At 30.4% G+C, this 19,975-nt stretch overlaps 5 protein-coding genes across 7 annotated transcripts; 2 read left to right on the top strand and 3 right to left on the bottom strand.

Annotated features, from left to right (window-relative positions):
• Positions 1 to 366: 366 nt before the first annotated feature.
• Positions 367 to 1,471, top strand: LOC113793135 (mite group 2 allergen Gly d 2.02-like). Its single transcript, XM_027343115.2, has 2 exons — positions 367 to 917; positions 985 to 1,471. The coding sequence occupies exons 1-2, from the start codon at positions 465 to 467 to the stop codon at positions 1,069 to 1,071; spliced, it is 540 nt and encodes a 179-aa protein (XP_027198916.1). The 5' UTR covers positions 367 to 464; the 3' UTR covers positions 1,072 to 1,471.
• Positions 1,472 to 2,101: 630 nt separating this feature from the next.
• On the bottom strand, positions 2,102 to 6,895 carry LOC113793503 (uncharacterized). The gene is made up of 6 exons (XM_075823436.1): positions 5,644 to 6,895; positions 5,031 to 5,582; positions 4,593 to 4,956; positions 3,912 to 4,526; positions 3,382 to 3,847; positions 2,102 to 3,293 (listed from the first exon to the last, which is right to left on the bottom strand). The coding sequence occupies exons 1-6, from the start codon at positions 6,449 to 6,451 to the stop codon at positions 2,421 to 2,423; spliced, it is 3,678 nt and encodes a 1,225-aa protein (XP_075679551.1). The 5' UTR covers positions 6,452 to 6,895; the 3' UTR covers positions 2,102 to 2,420.
• Positions 6,896 to 7,004: 109 nt separating this feature from the next.
• LOC142645916 (uncharacterized) lies at positions 7,005 to 9,818 on the bottom strand. Of its 2 annotated transcripts, XR_012846944.1 has the most exons (3): positions 9,034 to 9,818; positions 7,361 to 8,978; positions 7,005 to 7,308 (listed from the first exon to the last, which is right to left on the bottom strand). XR_012846944.1 is itself a non-coding variant. In XM_075823439.1 (2 exons), exon 2 carries the CDS (start codon positions 8,887 to 8,889, stop codon positions 7,462 to 7,464), a length of 1,428 nt encoding a protein of 475 aa, XP_075679554.1. In that variant the 5' UTR covers positions 8,890 to 8,978; positions 9,034 to 9,818; the 3' UTR covers positions 7,005 to 7,461. The 2 variants fall into 2 exon arrangements, 1 of the variants encoding a protein (XP_075679554.1); XM_075823439.1 differs by having other exon boundaries at positions 7,005 to 8,978.
• Positions 9,819 to 10,058: 240 nt separating this feature from the next.
• LOC113793505 (uncharacterized) lies at positions 10,059 to 11,100 on the top strand. The gene is made up of 2 exons (XM_027343552.2): positions 10,059 to 10,710; positions 10,843 to 11,100. Exons 1-2 carry the CDS (start codon positions 10,446 to 10,448, stop codon positions 10,902 to 10,904), a joined length of 327 nt encoding a protein of 108 aa, XP_027199353.1. The 5' UTR covers positions 10,059 to 10,445; the 3' UTR covers positions 10,905 to 11,100.
• An 82-nt stretch (positions 11,101 to 11,182) lies between these two features.
• Positions 11,183 to 19,965, bottom strand: Pi3K68D (phosphatidylinositol-4-phosphate 3-kinase catalytic subunit Pi3K68D). Of its 2 annotated transcripts, XM_075823434.1 has the most exons (11): positions 19,552 to 19,965; positions 18,852 to 18,917; positions 18,642 to 18,761; positions 17,535 to 18,569; positions 16,985 to 17,478; positions 16,687 to 16,926; positions 15,671 to 16,627; positions 15,280 to 15,616; positions 14,556 to 15,215; positions 11,517 to 14,500; positions 11,183 to 11,456 (listed from the first exon to the last, which is right to left on the bottom strand). In XM_075823434.1, the coding sequence occupies exons 4-11, from the start codon at positions 17,542 to 17,544 to the stop codon at positions 11,343 to 11,345; spliced, it is 5,796 nt and encodes a 1,931-aa protein (XP_075679549.1). In that variant the 5' UTR covers positions 17,545 to 18,569; positions 18,642 to 18,761; positions 18,852 to 18,917; positions 19,552 to 19,965; the 3' UTR covers positions 11,183 to 11,342. The 2 variants fall into 2 exon arrangements, with proteins under 2 accessions (XP_075679549.1, XP_027199351.1); XM_027343550.2 differs by lacking the exons at positions 18,642 to 18,761; positions 18,852 to 18,917; positions 19,552 to 19,965 and having other exon boundaries at positions 17,535 to 18,573.
• Between the last annotated feature and the right edge of the window lie 10 nt (positions 19,966 to 19,975).

Raw genomic sequence — 19,975 nt, 5'->3', positions numbered from 1 at the left:
TTTTTTGGTATTCTGCCACCAACAGTAATCGTAACAAATGATAGCAACATGATAATGATAACAAACGAATAGGGTTATCATATCGGATTCAATCGACAAGGACAGATTTTTTTGTTTCATTCGACCCAAGGTCAATTTATTTCTTTAAGGGTAATAAAATAAAAAAATTTTATCTCTCACTGATTTTTTCCACAAATATTATGATGATAAAGACTATACTAAACATTGTTTGTGTGGGTGTGCCTTTATAATCTAATCCTATCATCCAATTTTCATAAATATATACGATTCGTGTTGTTGTTGTGTTGGTGGTGAACGTGATTGTTCGAACTTAGAAATGACCAGTCCGAAATACATAAATAGTGATAGATAAAACATATGTAGTTGTTATTTGTTTTGTTCATTTGATCATCATTGATTGACGAGAGAAATAGATTTTTGATTTTTTTTTGAAATATTTAAAAATGATTTTTCAACAAATGTTAAATTTAACGTCATCATCTTTGTTGATCATGTTGTTGATGTTATTATTACCGGCGCTAGTGTTATCAAGTACCATTGCCAAAAGAGAAAGTGAACAAGAATCGGATTCTGATGATGGTCTAATGGAATATAATGATTGTGGCAACGGTAATCTTCGTCGACTTAAAGTGGAAGGTTGTGAACCAAATGAAGAAAAGAATAGCCGTTTTTGTCTATTAACACGTGGTTCAAATGCATCATTGGTTGCAAAATTTATTGCAGATAGTGATTATCCAACGGTGACAACTAATGTACGAATAAAAATCGGTTTTTTCGAGTTTGGTTATCCTCCAATAGAATATGATGCTTGCCAACATTATGTTGCATGTCCATTGCGAAAAGAAGAATTGAATGTCGCTAGAGTTACATTTCCTATAATCAGTTTGGTTCCAAGAGTAAGTTTTTTTAATTGAAACAAACATAACCTCTTCTCAAATCAAACGTTTTTCCTTCTTTTCATAGTTTGGAAACATGTTGATTACCGCACGTCTTTATGGACCGAATGGTGAAGTGATTGTCTGTGGTCAGGCAAAAGCTGGATTAATTTGAACACATAGTGGATGACATTATTATCAATTGTTTTAAACTCCTAACTATTGTTTTTAATGGTTAATGTTGATGACTGTCTTAATGTCATATGTAAATCATTTTTTGTATATATCTTTCATCTTATTTTTCATTTTAATTTGTTTTGGACACATAAAACTCATTTGAATAGCAAATTATGGTTTGTTTGTGTTCACAATCATCATCAACACCTGCAACAATACTTTTGAACAAAACAAGTACACTGCTATTCGATTGATCAAATATATACAAATTGGATGATAAGATTCAGACATAACTACGATACATCCACAGACACACACACACACAACAATATTCAATGTGATCATTATTTTTTATCATATAATAAAGAAATCTAAAAAATAAAATCAATTAAATCCAATATGATAATAACCCTTTTTATTTGTTCACTATCATCTTCATATTGCTAATATTTTTTTTGGGTCATATAATAGCAAAAAACAAACAAACAACCACAAAATCGATTAAACATACTAATTTGTGGCTATAATAAAATAAGAATCGTCATTCGATTCTTGTCTACACAACTCTCTTTTTTCAATGTGGTCCATTTAATAATCAATACTTGAATGAAGTATCATAATGAAGCTACTTATTGTTGTTCGATTTTTTCCCAGTTTTTATCATCAATTATAATGAACAATGTTTATTTGGTGATTTGATGATAAAAACAAATGTTGTAGATCAAAAAATTCAATCCAATTTGTTTTTCAAATTTAAACTAACTGTTTTAAAATTAAATTCTATCATCAATAAAAAAAATACATTGATTTCGGCTTAAATTCAATGTCTTGTGAAATTTAATTGGTTAAACAAGCTATAGCCTTCAACTACTGAGCTCTCTAAAGATTAACGCCAACACCAATTATTTCTTCTTTTCTTTGCTGATTACTATTGCTGATGCACATAATTAGGTTCATTTGGGACATCAATATAAATGAAAGAAAAAATATTTATATTGAAAATCATAATAATGGTTTGGCAGATGAAAAATGGCAATTTTTAATTAATCCCAATAGTACTATTTGAATCATCAAAACAAAATGATTACGATTCACAATTATATTCTTTTTGGTTTTGACAAAGAAAAGACGAACAAAATGAATTAAATGAATTTCAACATTCTTCAGCAAGTCTATGTGTTTCTATATATAGACACATTGACATACCTGAATAATGAAGAGTTTTTGATAAGGTTGGCAGAATTTCTGGAAAAAAAAAAATTTTATACAATTTTTTTTTGTGATATTCAATTTACATAACAGAATTATTGATATAAGTTATTTTTATTGTGTTTGAAATAAAGTTGTTCAAATTTCAAACAATTCCCTATGTGAACTTGCTTCTAACAATCCTTTAATCCATTGATCCAACTCAATCCAGCTATTAAATACCAATGTTTGTCCAAAATTACGACGTTCATGACTTTGTCGGGATTTGATTCGATGTCGTTCGATGAATGTTAAAGCTGGTATACTCGTAGTATTGGTTATTTGGCATTCGGGTAATTTGTTTGAAACTGTTGATAATGGTATTTGATGACCATCACCACCGACATTAACTATTGTCGATGATTGCGGTTGTTGATGACGGCGGATAGCATTCGTAGATCCGACAGATTTGATCGATCCACTTGGATTTGCACTTGAACCACTTGAAACTACCAATGCGGCAGCTTCATCCTGATCTGCTACAATTGTCTGACATTTGATTGGTGTTGCATTTTGAAATACATTTCCAGATTCAATACCAACATACCAATAGATTTCATCGAGTTCATATTGACTTAATAAATGATGTGTTTCTTTACAATATAAAAACAATTGTGATGATGAGAATTCGGCTAACACATGTTTAACAGAACGTGTATCACTTTGTCCACAATATCGTATCACCGACATTAACATGATAGGCGCAACATTCAAAGATTCATTTTCAAATCGAATCATTTTTAAATTGGGTAACTTAATCATCTTACGATCTGGTGGACCTCTCAGCAATCGCTCCGTCGGCTTTATTTCAATACAGGCATCTATCGACCAATGTGATGGCCAATTTGACCAGCAAAGTACCAAAGGCAAAATTTTTTCTTTTCCCATTATTACTCGTTCCAGACGACGATTGCAAATTACTTCAAACACAGAATAGCTATTCAAAATTTCTTCATCATCTTCAAGATTTACCTTAACATCATATGATATAAATTATACAGATTGTTATTTTGATCAATTTGATATGAGGCGTAACTTTCGGTATATAAATGAAGCTTACTTTTTCCAGAATCATTTCAAATACTTCGCTCGCTGTAGTGCTACGATTTATATGCACATTAACATTAGTTTGCTTATTATCTGGCCATGTTGACACTTTGATGCCGATGATTAATGAATTAACTTTTGTTCGATCATCAACATGATAACCTTTATTAGCCATTGCTATCATATGTTCACCACCACCAGCATTATTCACTCGATTCATTTTCAATTTCTGTCCAGATTGTTTTTTCGCACTTTGTTTACGATTTTGGCTAATTATTAGATTGACCACACGTTTGATATGCAATTCTTTCTCCAACTCTTCTTTGGTCACATCAAATAACCACACATGATTCTGTATCAATGCTATCAATATTGATCGTGCAATCGACACCGAAATGGGTGTCTTATTCGGTTTGGAAAAAAATAGCGTTTTACATAATGAAGTCGACAAAGAATATTCTTCATTATTGTGTGTTGTGCTATGAAAATTTATTTGAAATAAAAATTAATGATTCTTGAAAATCAAATTGATCGTTCACATACTTGGCAAGATAAATGATGAAACGTCTGAGCAAAGCATAATTAACCGGTGGCAAAAATTTCAACAGACGTTTTATTTGTTCAGTTTTAGAATTGATTGAATCTGAATCAGAATGATCCGACTCGTCTTTTCTGTTTAATGTTTTGGACAGTTTTATCCAGTATGGTATCAATGTTTCGGTGAATAGACATTCGCTCATTGATCGTAAATAAAGCATCATTAATTGGCTTATTTGACAAGCATTATATTTTTGCGGCAACAAATGTACATTCCACGAGTCGAATCGTAATTGATGGAGAATATTCTGCTGTGTCCATAGGTCCATATCTGTAAGCATTGGTGTTGTGGCTGAATGACCTGGAAGGCGTTTTCGTGAATTTGATTGATTTGGTTTTTCATCAAGCGATGAATTCTGAGTCATGATTACTGTAGGTTCATGAATAGAATCTTGCATGGGACCAAAAAGATTCAGGCCAGTTTGGTTGAATGTATCGAGAAATTTCAGGCACTTGTCAAATGCTATTGGCACGTTCTCTTTGTTTAGATATTGTTCTTCGAGAATTAATTTCTCCGGTGGATGTTGAGGAACTAGCCAAAATCTCCATATAGATCTGAACCTAAATTGATTCGAACGAAAAAAAATCCATATCAAACACTAATGAAACAAGAATATTTATTGTTACCAAAGATTAATATGAGATTCGAATGAGCTTATAAGATACACAACGTGACCTCCGTTTTGTGTTAAACTGAATCCAAATTTACAATCAATAGTACAACATTCTCGAAATGAATCACTATTTTTACGATTAATGTGGCCATAATTTTCATCGTTTGTCGAACTTTTTTCATCCATTTTATTAAGCCGTACCGTTTTTCTCAAATTAAATATATGATATTTTCCACAATCTAATGTCGGTATTGTCGAACCATTTTCGCTCAATTCAAATACATAGAAAAATCTATCGGTTGTCAACAATGCAAAACAAGTTTGCCATTCAGCCGTTATGGTGAATTTTGCCTTGACAAATCCACAATGATAAATTTCTGCAAAATTTTGATTTTATTATTGAAAATTTTATTTGAAAAGAAATATATGAGTGATAACAAATCTAATATACCTTTATTTTTGAATGCATGTAAGGTCGTGGCCTGTACGAATGCATGTATCCATTGTTGTCGATCAGTATCGGATCGTGCGGCAAATAAATAAATTCGACCTTGTCTGGTTTTGACACCGATTTCAAAAAAACATAACGAATGATTTCCACCATTTGCCAAATCATCATTATCACTAATATGATTTTTATTAATAGATTCTATTGATGATTTTGATGAACGACGATTGCTGTTAGGTTTTTCAATTTTTGGTAAACGTGTTTTTAATGGTATCGTTTCTGTTATCGAAATGAATTCGATTTCGGCTAATAAAATTTTTCCACTCAACGAAGCCGACATTGATGATCGATTAAAATAATATGACAAATTTGCATCAAAATAATTTTGGCTATGACGATAAAGAACACACCATCGATTTTTGAAACTTTTATAATTTGGTCCAGTTTTCCAAAGATAACCACTTCGTTGTAATGATAAAGTATCATTATGTAAATGTTCAATTTCCAATCGTTCATGATAAGTTTCAACTCTATCCATTCCAGTGGGTATCACATCTTGGCGAGACATTTTAATTTGAATTTCAAATTAATAAAACGACAATAAAAAAATTCTTACCTGATCTGGATGGTTTACGTGGTGGTAATTTTGGCGGCTCATCAATAGCTATTTGTTTAGATTTAGTTTCAGATTCAACTTCTTCTTTTATGGTAGTCGCAATTTTATCAATTTTTGATTTATTCTCCAGATTTTCTCGATTGACATTTTCATCATTATCCGAAACCAATTTTTGTGATGCCATCAAAAATACACCAGAATCCCCACTGCTTGTTATCGGTTTATCTGTTTCTGAATTCAACACATCAGTAATTGATGTTAATGTTGATGGGAGGATGAGATTCGTCGTATTAACATTGTCATCCAAACTATTAGCATTATCATTATTATTGAATGAAATGTTAAATAAATCACTTCGAACTGGGATCTTTTTACGCTTAATTATTGTACGTCTTTGTATTTCATCATTATAAGAGGTGTGTGTCGTTGACGATGTTGTTGTTATTTCGTTTGATTTCAGATCATCATTATTATTAGTATTATTATTGTTGTTATCAACATTTTCAGGTAATGATTTGAAATTCTTTTGCAATGAATCAGTTAATGTATTAATTTCCTCAAGTAATTGTGTCATTCGAATATCGCTCAAACATAATGATGATGAGCGATATTGTTGATTAACATCATGTAATATTGATGATTGTTTTTCTTGTACAGGTGACGAATCATTATCATTATTATCATCGGAATTTTGTTGATTTTTTGTTTGATTAGATTGCTTCTTACTTAATCTCGGTTTAGGTATTGGACGATAATTAATTCTACCATAAATTGGATTACTAAACGCCAATGGATTCTGTTGATCCATCGCAATTTGTTGTTATATTATTATATGAATTAATTCACAATTAATCACAAAAAAAATTCACTATTTATATTCATAAATGGATGAAAATAATAATTATATAAATGATCGACAATTGGATTTCCCTGATGATCACCAAAAATCAAATGTCGTAAATTGAATGCCACTAGTAAAATTTCATCTGAAAATCATTAATGTCAAAAATATTAACAATATAGTTCGATAAGAACGGAAGTAAGACAAGATTGTTAATATGCATGTTTGTGATGAGAGAAAGAGTAAGCAAGTGAAATTAAAATTTTTGTTCGTGATAACACATGATTTCCTGTATGCCTTGAATGAATTTTTCAAACCACTACCATCATTATGTGACCATCATCAATTACCGTCACAAGTGCTGACGTTTGATGATCAAAAAAAAATTGCCAATGATCACCATCAATTTAGATCAATGAAGCAAACAAAACAAAATTAAAAAAAAATACATAATTGAAAAGAATTGAAATCATCTTTATTCATCTTTTTTTTCAATGAATAGAATACGTTTGTGTGTAAATAGTGATTCATTCAAATAAACTAGAATCGGTTATCTTTTTTGATGTGACTATTTTGACAGAAAAAATTCAAATCACAAAAAAAATTATAATTATAATGATTCAATAAAGCCGCCCTTTTTCTGAACATGCAACATCTAATTTAATGGGATAAGGGCTGATGATTATAATTTAACCATGAATATTTATTGATTTAAATTTGAATTATTATTAAACAACTATTTTCAAGAAAATGGAAAAGACAATTTATTAAATGTATAATGTAAAATTACAATAACCGTGATCACTTTTTCAAGATTTGATGACCTAAAATTGAAAAAAAAATTATAAAACAACTTCTTTTTTTATTATTAAATACCTAATGATAAGTTTGATGTTGATCACACTTTTGGTGATCCATATTAATACAAATACATCTAACCTTTGACTGATGAAAAAAAAATAAAAAATCTTTCAATTTCAAGATGATGGTATAATTTTATGCTTGGTTGGCATTTTAGAACCATGAATAATACTATAGCTTCTTAATATTCTCCTCTTTGTTCTTTTTATCATATTTTCATTTTCATATTCATCATTATTGTTTTTATCGTTGTTATCATCATCATCATCATCATCAACATTATTATTAGTTTTATATTGATCTAGATTATGTGGATTATTATCGAAAGATTGAATAGAATTATCATTTTTATAATGGTAATAATCCTTCTCATTTTGATTTTGATCGACAAAATCTTGTTGTTTATTTTGTTTCTTCTTTTTGTTTTTATTTCTATTACTAATACTGTGGGATTCATCGTTATTCAATTGAATTCGGGATAATTTTGTTATTTTTCTAGGTATTCTATTGGTTTTAGATAAAAGATTCGATGCTAATGGAATGGAATGATCATATAGTTTTGTTGGCTTATTTTTTATCGAATCAGCAGCTTTTATTGTTCTCATCATGCGTATTGGATGATGTTCATTTATTTTATCCGAATTGACGATAATGGTTCTGGCGTTGGTTTCTTGTGGTTGCATTATAGATGCTAAATGTTGGATTTGTTTAAGCTGATCTATTGTTATCATTGTTGATGGTTTTGTCAATAATTTAGCCTCAGCATTATTCAAATTAGCTTGATTTCCGCCGTTGGTGGTTGAAATGGATCCCGATTGGTTTGGAACAAATGATGATAAATTAAGAAACGGATCAATAATTTTGCGTGATAGTTCGCCAATCAAAGAGCTAACTAACATTGACATTTGAAAACGAAGAATTCGTGGTGCAATATATGCGAGCATTAAACGTCGAAATGGTAACATCAAAAATCTTCGTTGTGGTTGTCGAATTCGATGGAACATTGGTTTGATGATTGAAATCGGCTGTTTTTGATCGAACGTCGATAATGATTCGGATGATTTTCCTAATGGAACCAATAGATTTGCATCCATCGGCAATGATATGTAGCCATTATTTTTTAACAAGTTTTCCGATGATGATTGCAAACTTTGATTTTCATCACCATCCGCACCATTTTCTTGATTATTCAAGTTATCGACCATATTATTGTAATCAATGTTGTGTACATAATCGGAGAATAACGATTCAAATGTATTGCTATTATTGTTATTGCTATTAACATTATAATCGATATGTTCGCTTTTTTCAATCATATTTGAATACTGATTCCAGCCATAAAAAGTATTAAATGGCTGATGAAATAATGGTGAATTTGTAGCAAACAATACTTCAATAAAATGTTCAACATTGTTGTTTGATGATGAAGCTGTTAATTGTACCATTATGTTGATCACCAAAATAGTAACGAATGCCAACAATGAAAATAATGATGTACATTTGATCTTTATGAGTAAGAAAATTCTACCAACAAATCGGTACATGACTTGAAATTATTATTATTCTGATGATGAGAATTGGCGGTTTTCTCAGTTCCTTTGCTTTCTTTCTTTTTTATTCTATTATTACAATCCTGTAGGGATGATTGAAAATGAACCATTGGAATTTTGAATAGGCCAAACACATACCCAAACAAACATTGATAATTCGTGATCACAATTTACATCATAACGATTAAAAACATTACACAAAGCACATACACACTTACATAAACACACGCAAAAAATCAAAATCACAAGTAATAAATGAAGATCAATGAATCTAAGACATTAATTTTCTTTCATCATAATCTTTTGGTACAGATCGTTTGACAAATGAAAATAGATGAAAATGAATGAACGATCAGAAATTAAGATCTGAATTGACAAGAAAGAAAATGAAAAGAAAGAAAGAAATTTATGTTGAAATGAAGAGAATGATAGATATTGAAAAAAAGTGATAAAAAATTCACAAACGGTAAAAGCCATTTTGAATGAAACACAGAAAACCAATGTAATATTAACAGAACCCGAATAAGAACAGCCCATCTATTTTTCCATTCATTAATTAAGTTAATTACGACTTTCAATGATAAAGATGGCCACAGTAATAATGTCGTGATCATTGGTCTATTCATTTATTTTGTCTCTTTTTTCATTACTATTATGAGCTCGATTTCATTTCAGATAATTCAATCAGAATTGTCGTTAATTTTTTTTTCTAATTTAATATATGTTCTGAGCAATTTTTTTTATTTCATAAACTGATGAGTAAAAAAAATAATTTAAAGTATTTAAAAAACTGTCTTTTTTCCATACAAACATCGTCATAAACATCAACAACAACAACAAAATCATAAACAAGAGATCCAAGGGAATTGACCTTCAATCGTTTGTATATTTGCAACGATGTTATGATGATCGCCCATCATTTGTTATCAAACTGCGATTTTACCAAATTTTTTTTTCTTTGCAACATTAGTGACAATAACTTTTGTTTATTCGAGTTGATATGTTCTGGTTTTACCACTTTCAGCAATGATGATAACATAAACTATTAGCCAATCAAAATGGCATTTTTCGGTTTTTATCAACTTGGTTCGTTGAATTGCATCCATCATTATCCTTTTCACAATTATGAAGGCTAATTGTGGGTGTTGACAACAACAATAATAATAACAGAAAAAACATTCAATCTAATAGATACGGAAATATGATGAAAGGATATAATCGGAACAACAACAACAAAAAAAAAGATGGAATAAACAACATCATAATAAACAAACGAAAAAATCTCATGATATGATAATTGATGTTGTCTTTGTCAGAGAATTTGTTAGCCATCATTTTATAAATATCCAAAATGGTCGCATGTTGTTTTTCATTCAATCCATGTTGATGAAATTATTCAAACATTGATTACTAAATGTTGCAAATGATTCAAATGATTTATTTATTGAAATTAAGTGTTATGAATTTGTTTTAAAAATCAGTTTTTTTTTCGTTTTGTGGTCATTTTTTTCATAATCATCATATCGTGATTGGCGAAAAAATCAATCATCATGATTTTAATGCAAAAATTATTTGTTCTATCATTATTGGTGATCATTTTGGTCATTAGTTTTAGAAATGAATATTTCAATGATGATACATCACCAAGATTGTTTAATCCGATTATAATTGTCGAAGCATATCGTGTCAAATCAACTACCGATCCAAGTTTTGAATGTTCAGGATGTGCCCGAACAAGATTGATTGGATGTTTTCATGGACAATGCAGTTATCGGTGTTATCGTAGTTGTACGAACGGTACAAATGTGGTCATTGGTAAGGCCATTTTTTAAAAAATTCCTGCTTATAACTAGATTCGATCATTTTAGGTTCTAAATAATTATAAATCAATATTTTGAACTTTGTCACAATGTTTATCAATTAAATTTCTTTTTTTTTCTTTTATAGAGGCACATCGATTTGTATTGGAAGGTCAACGTCGTCGTCGCCGGAAACGTTATGTTAATTAAAGTTAATAGAATTGGCTCATCATCATCATCATCATCATCATCATCATCAACAACAACATTTTATCAAAACATATAAAAATTAATGAGCACAATACCATCATTATTTCATCTTATCATTTATCTTTGATTCAATAATGTTTTTTTGCATCATATTCATAACAAATTTTATCACACAATATAATGGATAACCTAATTTGCAATTCAAAGGCACGCGTGCTCTCTAATTTATATCCGAATTTCAAATCAATATATGAAAGATTTCTTTTCATTGTAGAGTATTACTGATCAAGGATCAAGCCATTCATTGCATTTTATTGAGTTTTTGATACAATTTTTTTTAATATATAGAAAATAAATGAATAAAAAATAATTCATTGGATACAAACAAAATTTTTTTATGAAATTCAAATAAAATAATTGAAAAAAAGAAAAGAAAAATCATTGTAGATTATACCAGCGTTCATTTTTGGTATACAAATCGATTTGACTAAGCGGTATTTCCACCTGGCCTAAACGTTTATTGCCAGTCATATCCGATTCCCAAACGGAAACCTAATTATAAAAGAGAAAATAAAATAAAATCACCAATTTTAAAATAGTAAAATATCAAACCTCAAGTGTTTTTGAAATTATGAAATCCAATTGATATTTATAGGCAAACGTTTCCATAAATGTTGGATGGGCATTTTTGGGCATTGTTCTTGTTTTCCTTTTGGTAATTTTATTTTGATCTGGCCGTAGATATAGTTTTACATAGGAATCGGGAGGTGTTACTCGATCATTATCTAGATTTCTCACATGACAAACTAACACATGAAGAGCATCATCGCGATAGGCTAGATTTAGTTTAATTTTTGGCTGTCGTCGCAATATGATTTGTGATTGATAATCGGGAACAGTACTGGCTGTCGCCTGATTATTAGAAAAATTTATGCTTTCAAGATCGGAAAATTGTTGATCTCGTAGAATTGGATGAAAGAATGTATAAACGAAATCAGAATGAGAAATTTCCGAAGCCATGCTCATGAGATCTTTGAGGAATAATGTCAATTCCCGTGTTCGATGTGATGCAATTTGTTGTCGACTTGCTCGATTGAGCATTGGTGATCTTTTCAATGTATAAAATTTAGCCAAAGGAAATGTTCGTGACAATTTTTCATATAATTCAAGAAATTCTTTAAAACTTCGGTATACAAAATTTTCCGGATAATTAAGTCGATCAACTTTAATCTTATAAAAATTGATTTTATCATTTTTTTCAGCTATGAAAAACTTGAAATTCACAATTTCCAATTGTGTTATATGACCATCAAGTGATTCGGTAAATCGACATTTTGTGAATGAAAACTGACATGAATCCGAAATATTGTCTTCCATATTTGACAAATCATCCATTTCGGATATTTTGACTAAATTGTTTGTTGAATCGTTCATTAACGTTTCAGATGATAATGGACCAAGATAAGAGGAATGTCGATCATCTAATGAACTAGCACCACCGTTATTATTTCCACTACTTGAAAGTGATTGTGCAATACTATGAAGAAAAAAGTTTAATTGAGTGGATAATGATCCAAGTGCTTTTTCTATCAATTTATTAAATTCCACTTTTGCCTGAGATTCAATTAGATTGGGCATCAATGCTTTATGAAAATATTGAATAGTTTCAGGAGTCACGTAATCAATACCGGAACGAATCATCATGGCCATTAAAGATAAAAGAAAATCTCCATTCTGCCTGACCAAAATAAAACAACGGCAACAAAGATCGACAAAAAATTGATAATTCTTTGATGGTCGTCCACCTTCATTAATGACAAATGCCATATCGGCAGTGAATACAAATGGGACTCGATCACGTTTGATTCCGGCCATCATTTGAGCATCACCAAAAAATTTACCAAAATCAATGTGGAAAAGATTTCCTGATGTAGTGACCATTATGTTATCATTATGTCTATCACAAATGCCAAGAAGATAGGTGATGACCACATAACCGGCACAGGAATGAATAAAATTTTCGATTGCAACTTTGTAATGAAATTCATTCGTATTATAACGTTTTAACCAAGTAGCAATAGTGTGATGTTTAAAATTTCCTGTCAATCCATGTTCTTGTTGAATTTCTCGCAACGTAGATGCACGACTAACCATTTCAATCATTCCAGTGTGATGTGAAGAATTCAAGACGTTAAAAATTATTAATCGGAGATTTAATCCAGATCGAAGCCAAACACGATTTATGATTGAAATGATTTGCATAACGAGCATATCTTTTCGTAAATCATCACCACATTTGAAAATGATTTTATGCCACCAATGTTTACTTTTGTAAATGGTAGCCAATTTTGATTGTGTCGAAGACTCGGTTATTGCATGAGTAGAATAATTGTCAAAACAAGAATTGATACGATATGGTGGTGCGCCATCAAAAACTAATTTAAGTGGCAAAGAATTGGAATTAAAGTATGAACATTGGTCAATTGCAAGTCCATTGACAAATAACGCAGGCGACAACGGGAGAGAGGTAGGATTCGATTTAAGATCTTCATTGATTTTTTCCAGACGCGTACGTAAGATAACAGTACGTGAATCTTTCGATGCTTGTTTAATTTCAGCCGAAATCCTTGAAAATTCTTCACAAATTTTATCTTGTCCAAGGAATTGATCACGAGTTCGTTCCCCACATAGACTGAGTAAAGCATTCAAATAGATTTGACAACGAATACCGAACGTGTTATCGCTAAGACATGATTTCAGTTGCCAATAAAAATAATGACAGAATCTGGCCGACATCAAAGAAAATTCAAATAAAGACCAAATAAGATGACAATCGATCGATGTTTCAAATCGTAAAGATTGTACAAGTTGTGGAAGATAATCACAAAGTTCATCCACCGAAATAGAATTGAGCCATTTTACTACAGTGCGTCGAACAAATTTATCCGGATAATCCATACTGAGCAATTGAAGGACTTCTATCTTTGTTCGAAATACATTTCCGTAATGTCCTTGATCGAATCCTTTTAGCAATTCATAGATAGCAGGCAAATCATGGCAAGACCAGCTGGAAGGTGATTTCATTAGCTTCAATATTGATCCAGGAAATTCTCTCAATGTTTTCCGTTGTTTCCATATGATATCCCGTTCATTATTTGTGAGTTGTTCAATTGGATTTTTCTGTAATATTTTAATTACATTATTTGTCAGTCGATTTGTATTGCATCCATGAAAACCATATAACGAATCTCCTGAATATGAGCCATCATTTTCTACCATCGGTATGACCGAATTCATATTAAGGGATAATTCTTTAGTTTTTATTTCGGGAAAATAATAATCAATATTCGTGGATAATGTCGGTGTCACACGTATAACAATCATCATTGCATCTGGATCAAGATTATGGGAGACAAGATAATTATTCTCCAAAAATTCACGTAATATAGCCGACTTATCGGGTGAATCAAAGTCCATTGAAATTGGAGGAAAAGTATAAGGAGATTTTAGTTCTGTCCATGGTAAAAGATGAAACCCATTCTGAAATATTTCATCATTATCGAAAAGATACAAAAATGTTGTGGCCAAAGCATCGACTATAAATTACAAAATATTTAAAAAAAATTATAAAATTAAATCCGTTTTTCAAACCTTCCGATTTGGCTCGAAATCCAGCCAAAATCAATTCGATTCTACATTCACGCGGCAACATTGATATCTGTATGTCAGAATCAATGCATTGATTAAATGTCAATCGTTTGAAACGAGTAGTCACATGTTGAATTTTAGTTCTATTAGTTATCGTTGATTTAATCAGGTTGTATCCATGAAATATGTTCACCATTATGGCGTAATTATGATACGTGGATGACCATTTATCTGGAACTTGTGTGCAACTATCTAAATGTATGGTTAAGGATTCTATTAACTGAGATATTTCTGTTCGCCGTCTTCGTCTTAAGGTAACAAATTTTTTCTCAGTCTGATCATCATCAAAACTCATCGCTTTTTGTACTTTATTGACAACTTTCGGCAGCCCAAAATTTACGGGAAATGTATTTGAATACAATTCTATGTATTTTACGAATATCTGGACAATATTGAGAAATTCATCTTGCAATTTTTTTCGTGATTCCTCTATAAAGCTATTATTATGGACACTATCACCACGGGTGTAATTCATGATTTCTCGAAAATTTGATTCTAATTTTTCTATAGCCAAAATTAAATCACTTGTTTCCATGTTTGACAAAAACCGTTTCAAAGTGGAAATTTTTTCCATGACTTCATGAAATAATTTTTTATTTTCAACTAAAAAAGAATTCAAAAATTAATCATTATCAGTTCTTTAAATTTCAACTCATTTGAAGTTTACCGGAATCCATGAAAGCGGAAATAAAAGTCGTATATGAACAATTGAGATCATCGATTAGATTGTTAAGCTGTTCATGGTTGAAACCTTGAAAATTGTTTACAAATTGTTTAGGCAGAATTTGTTGGTAATTAAAATCGCTCATAAGTTTTTTGGTATCTGATTCACAACGCAAAAATGGACGCCAAAAATCGGTTGCTGTTTGATCAACTAGTTCCAATACGATGTCTATGTTGTTTATTTTACAGTTTTGAACATAAACATATGAAGATAGCGTTGATTCAGATTGAAGAAATTCATTAAAACCATTCAGTTTTAGCAAAAAATCATCAATATCGTCCTACACAAAGAAACAATTTAGAAACAATAAACAACAATAGAGAAGTATAAATACCTTTTCTTTTTCTGCAACATTATGAACAACGTGAGAAATGATCACATCAACAGTTTTATCATAATCGGCAGGAAATTTCATTGAGAACCAAAGATAGTTTGGATCTATCACTTTTACACATGGAACAACGTTCGATTCATTAGGTATTTTGTTGGTGATTTTATAATAAACCAATGAATTGAAACGAACATCAATAATGATCAAATTATCATCGTTATTGTTTTCGACAGTAATTTGATTTAAATCTACGCTAGGCAACGAATCATTTGCATTGGAAATACCATAGAAATATAATTTATCGGATTGACAATTGGATTGTCTGTGAAAATCGTCGACTTCGATCTGTGGCGAAAAAACTAGACCAGAATTTACATCACAAGAACTTGTAGTCTTGCTAGTAAAACAGGTCATGTACAAAGACTTTAAATGTTCACAAAATTCTTTCAATTCCTTGCTGAATGAAGTTTCACGCGGTTCAACTTTGAAGGATTCGAAAATCGAATGCGCTTTGTTTTCGTCGAAACTGTTCCGATCCGGCTTGCTGACTTGAGATTTCTTAGTTGATGAGCTATCTACATTACTATTATTGTTATTGATAATATCTTCTCTCTTAGTGGACGAATTAATCAAGTCCGAACAAACATTATTGACATATTCTGGTGCAGAATGGACTTGAAGTGCATTCGGAATAAGAGGAATTTTTTCAGCTAATGGATCAAATAAATCAATGATTTGCTTAGGATTTTCCGGTGTAGTAGGATAAACTGAGATAGGTGTCAACACATCAGGAATAAGAATTTCATTAGAAAATGATGAAGATTTAGATATTTGTTTATTTGACGAATCTTGAATTTTTGTTGAATTGATTTTATCAATTAATTGAAGATTCATGATTTGTTCAGGAGGAAACATTTGCAGATTTTGATTCGATGATGACATCATTAAATGATGAGGATTCTGTTTGAAAAACAATGTAATGATAAGAAAAAAATATAATTTATTCAAAAAAGCCAAACCTGAGAATGAGGTGGCATATTCATGTAAAATGGATTAGCTATTGGTGATAGTGGTGAAACACCAGGAAGACTAGATGAAAATGAAGATGGATGTGTGACGGTTCTTGATAATGGCCAATAAAGTTTGGCATATTCGTTTTGGTCATGATTGTTGCTGTTATTGCATCGAACATTACAATTAGAATATAATGGATTTAGTTGAAAATTGAAATCATTTGGATTCGGTATTGTGTTCACTGTCTATAGAATAATCGATTGTTAGCGAACTTTTAATCACACACAAATATTCAATACATACCAAAGAATTACTTCGTTCATTATGATTGGGTGAAATTTTGAAAAGTTCCATTATTTTTTCCTTATAACTTTTAGAAATTTCATTATCAACATCTTCGTTTCGATTTCCATTCTGATCGATTGATGAATGCCAATCTATGAAATGTCTAGTTCGATTTGATGAGCTATGTGAAAGTTGTTCGCTCGAAGCGGATAATTTTTTAGTTTTGAATAAATGACTTGGTCTTTGTAATATTGGTGGATCATTTTCGGATAGTCGACATGATGATTTTCTAAAATCATATAAAATATTATTCCTATGATTATCATCGAATTGGTCTTCAGTTGATGATTGTTGTTGATGATTGTTAGATCGATCAGTATCACCATCTTTAGGAGCAGGAGGAACATAGTTCCAAAGCTCAGCTTCAACACTAGTCAAACGGCCCCATGTGATGAAGGCATTTTTCGAATCTTGTATCGAAGAATTGGTTGGACGGGGTGGTAATTGAGGTTCTAGAATAAATAATTTTTTCAGATAATTAAACATATTATTACAATTTTCAAAATACCTTTATCCATAGTTTTCTTTCACATAAAGAATTTATCACAGATAATTTTCAATAGAAAATGTGTTGTCTGAATTCAAATGTTTATAAAAAGTTCGACTTTGAAATAAAATAAATTTGCCTAAATCAAAAACAAAATAAAATATATGCCAATCGATATCTATGACGATGATGATGATAATATATAATGATATATGTTTTCATATGAACAAAAGGCAAAGCAAATCATTATCATATACTCCACTTGTTGAATATAAAAACTAAACCGGCAAATGGCGAGAATGAGGACGGCAAAAAAAAGTTCGGATAGAAATTCACTCAAATCAAGTTTATCACCGATCACAGAAAAAGAAACAAAACACGCTCAAACATTTGTTGATATATATTTTAGACAGATTGATTGAATCAATAATGATAAATCCATGCATTTGACAACAATTGTTTCCTGTTATTTTTTCAATATTTTTTGTTTTGTTTTATTCGACTTGTAACAAGTGACGATAATGATTATGATGATGATGATAGCTTTAGCAGAAGCTTATAGGGGAGTTCAAACTAAATTATTTTCTTTCTATTGTTTGTTAGAATGTGATTTAGTATATAATCATAATTCAAATAATCATCGATTCCTATGGATCAATAGTTTATCTTCCATAGTAAGATTATTATATGTACATTAAATGTTGGGTCGCTGACTTTATTTTAGACGAAAAAAAAACTTGTTGCAAAGATTACCGACCGTCATTATTGACATGACGACAATGACTCATTGAATTTAGGTTAAGTTGTAGTGTGGTGGTAGTGGTGGCGGTTTCGACGATTCAATGAATTGGAGCATATAAAAATTACAAGTTGAATTGGAAAACAAAAATTCACAATAACGATGACAACTATAGAATGATGATTTTCGATGAATCAGAAAAATTAGCCATGATCAATGATTAACAATGATGACATATGGTAGATTCGGGCTAATTCCAATAGAAGCTAATAGTGGCTATTGACATATGGTGAGTTAGCAGAGATAACCAAATAGATCTACAAACAAACAAACAAAAAAAAATTTTTAATGACGTATTCGACTTTTTTTCCGTCGTAGTTTGTTCTTACATTATCATTACAAATAATTGTATTTTGTTGACAACAAATTACTGTTTTCCGTAAAATTTACTTTATTTTACACGATTTGAATAAAGAGAGAAATAAAAACGGTATTTTTCTCCATATCAGCTTTATTTATTATCATGAAAATAAAAACAGAACAAACACAAAATAAAAATATATTATCGTTATCACCATTATATCCATAATCATGGTTACCAATAATTGTGATTAATTTTCACAGTATGATGATCATTGGATCGAAACGTTTGTCGTGTAGGATTCCTAATAATAACAAAATTAAAAAAAGGATTTTTTTTAAGTAACAAGAATTTGATTATATGCAAATATCAATGTTTGATTTTTGGAACAGGTTTTTTTCAAAATCAATTTAATTGGAAAGCCAAAAAACAACTTTTTTGTTTTGTTTAACGCGTTCGCTACCGGAGATTTCGAAAAACACATAGAACTACAGCAAATAAACGACGCATATATGCGTCGCTGGTAGCGAACGCGTTAATGACTTTATTTTTTTTCATCTAATTAACTAATAATTTACTATCAAGGGTTTTTTATGCTTGTCAAGTCCGGTTTTAACAATTAGATATAATTAACTCTATTTTAGCTAAAAAGCTATTTTTTCTTTCACCCAGTGGTTTTGCTTTTTAAACGATCATTGTGTTGCCATACAACGGCAATAGTCCGTTACAATGGAAACAAAAAAAAATCGATTTGAAATTGAATAACAAAAGCTCATGAATGAAAACGATGGCCAAAATGATGCCACCTTCAAGGTTGAATAGGTGTGAATCTTTTTTTAAAAAAAATATTCATCGACTAGAAAAATTGACTATAGTGATTCTATTCATAAAATATAATGAATTCTATCATTTCTAAAAAAAGATTCTAAAAAACTTACTTGATTCAATTCCAAGTGATGTTTATGTATAGTTTAACATTGGTGATTTTTTTGTTTGATCATTTAGAAAGGTCATTGATGTAAAAAATAAGTCAACAACCAGTATTATAAGAAATCTAGGTGAGTGAGATCATTCATCGAAATTGATTAATCATGATTCGATAGAAAGAAATTTGAAACAAATAGCAACACCAACCAATGAATCAATGAATCAAACATAGCTAATGTTTGAATTTAAACTTGCAATAAAATGATGAAATTTCTCCCCTACGCCTATCAAATAATTTTGATTGATAATGCAATATTCTGTTGTCAATTATAATGGGTGATGCTAATGAAATAAAGCATTGCATCTATTCAACATTCATCAATTTGTTGTATTATAATGTAAAATGATATAAAAATCAAATTTATTCATTGCCAA

Source organism: Dermatophagoides pteronyssinus, unplaced genomic scaffold, assembly GCF_027571235.1.
Source record: "Dermatophagoides pteronyssinus isolate colony J.1.1.1.1 unplaced genomic scaffold, Derpt_VIB-CSIC_2022.12 sq0001, whole genome shotgun sequence".
In the NCBI taxonomy this organism is placed as follows: domain Eukaryota; kingdom Metazoa; phylum Arthropoda; class Arachnida; order Sarcoptiformes; family Pyroglyphidae; genus Dermatophagoides; species Dermatophagoides pteronyssinus.
Note: the sequence above shows the minus strand (reverse complement) of the source record. Positions and strands in the feature narration are given on the sequence as shown.

Excerpts from the sequence above, each read along its gene's own strand:
- Pi3K68D (XM_075823434.1), bottom strand. Across the intron at positions 15,617-15,670 it reads ATGTTGCAGAAAAAGAAAAG|GACGATATTGATGATTTTTT; the intron begins GTATTTATACTT and ends TTCTTTGTGTAG. Across the intron at positions 15,216-15,279 it reads TTCCGCTTTCATGGATTCCG|TTGAAAATAAAAAATTATTT; the intron begins GTAAACTTCAAA and ends ATTCTTTTTTAG.
- LOC113793503 (XM_075823436.1), bottom strand. The coding sequence starts at position 6,451 with ATGGATCAACAGAATCCATTGGCGTTTAGTAATCCAATTTATGGTAGA. Across the intron at positions 4,527-4,592 it reads GAATCTCATATTAATCTTTG|GTTCAGATCTATATGGAGAT; the intron begins GTAACAATAAAT and ends GAATCAATTTAG. Across the intron at positions 3,848-3,911 it reads TTCATCATTTATCTTGCCAA|CACAACACACAATAATGAAG; the intron begins GTATGTGAACGA and ends AAATTTTCATAG.
- LOC142645916 (XM_075823439.1), bottom strand. The coding sequence starts at position 8,889 with ATGTACCGATTTGTTGGTAGAATTTTCTTACTCATAAAGATCAAATGT.
- LOC113793135 (XM_027343115.2), top strand. The coding sequence starts at position 465 with ATGATTTTTCAACAAATGTTAAATTTAACGTCATCATCTTTGTTGATC. Across the intron at positions 918-984 it reads TAATCAGTTTGGTTCCAAGA|TTTGGAAACATGTTGATTAC; the intron begins GTAAGTTTTTTT and ends TTCTTTTCATAG.
- LOC113793505 (XM_027343552.2), top strand. The coding sequence starts at position 10,446 with ATGATTTTAATGCAAAAATTATTTGTTCTATCATTATTGGTGATCATT. Across the intron at positions 10,711-10,842 it reads CGGTACAAATGTGGTCATTG|AGGCACATCGATTTGTATTG; the intron begins GTAAGGCCATTT and ends TTTCTTTTATAG.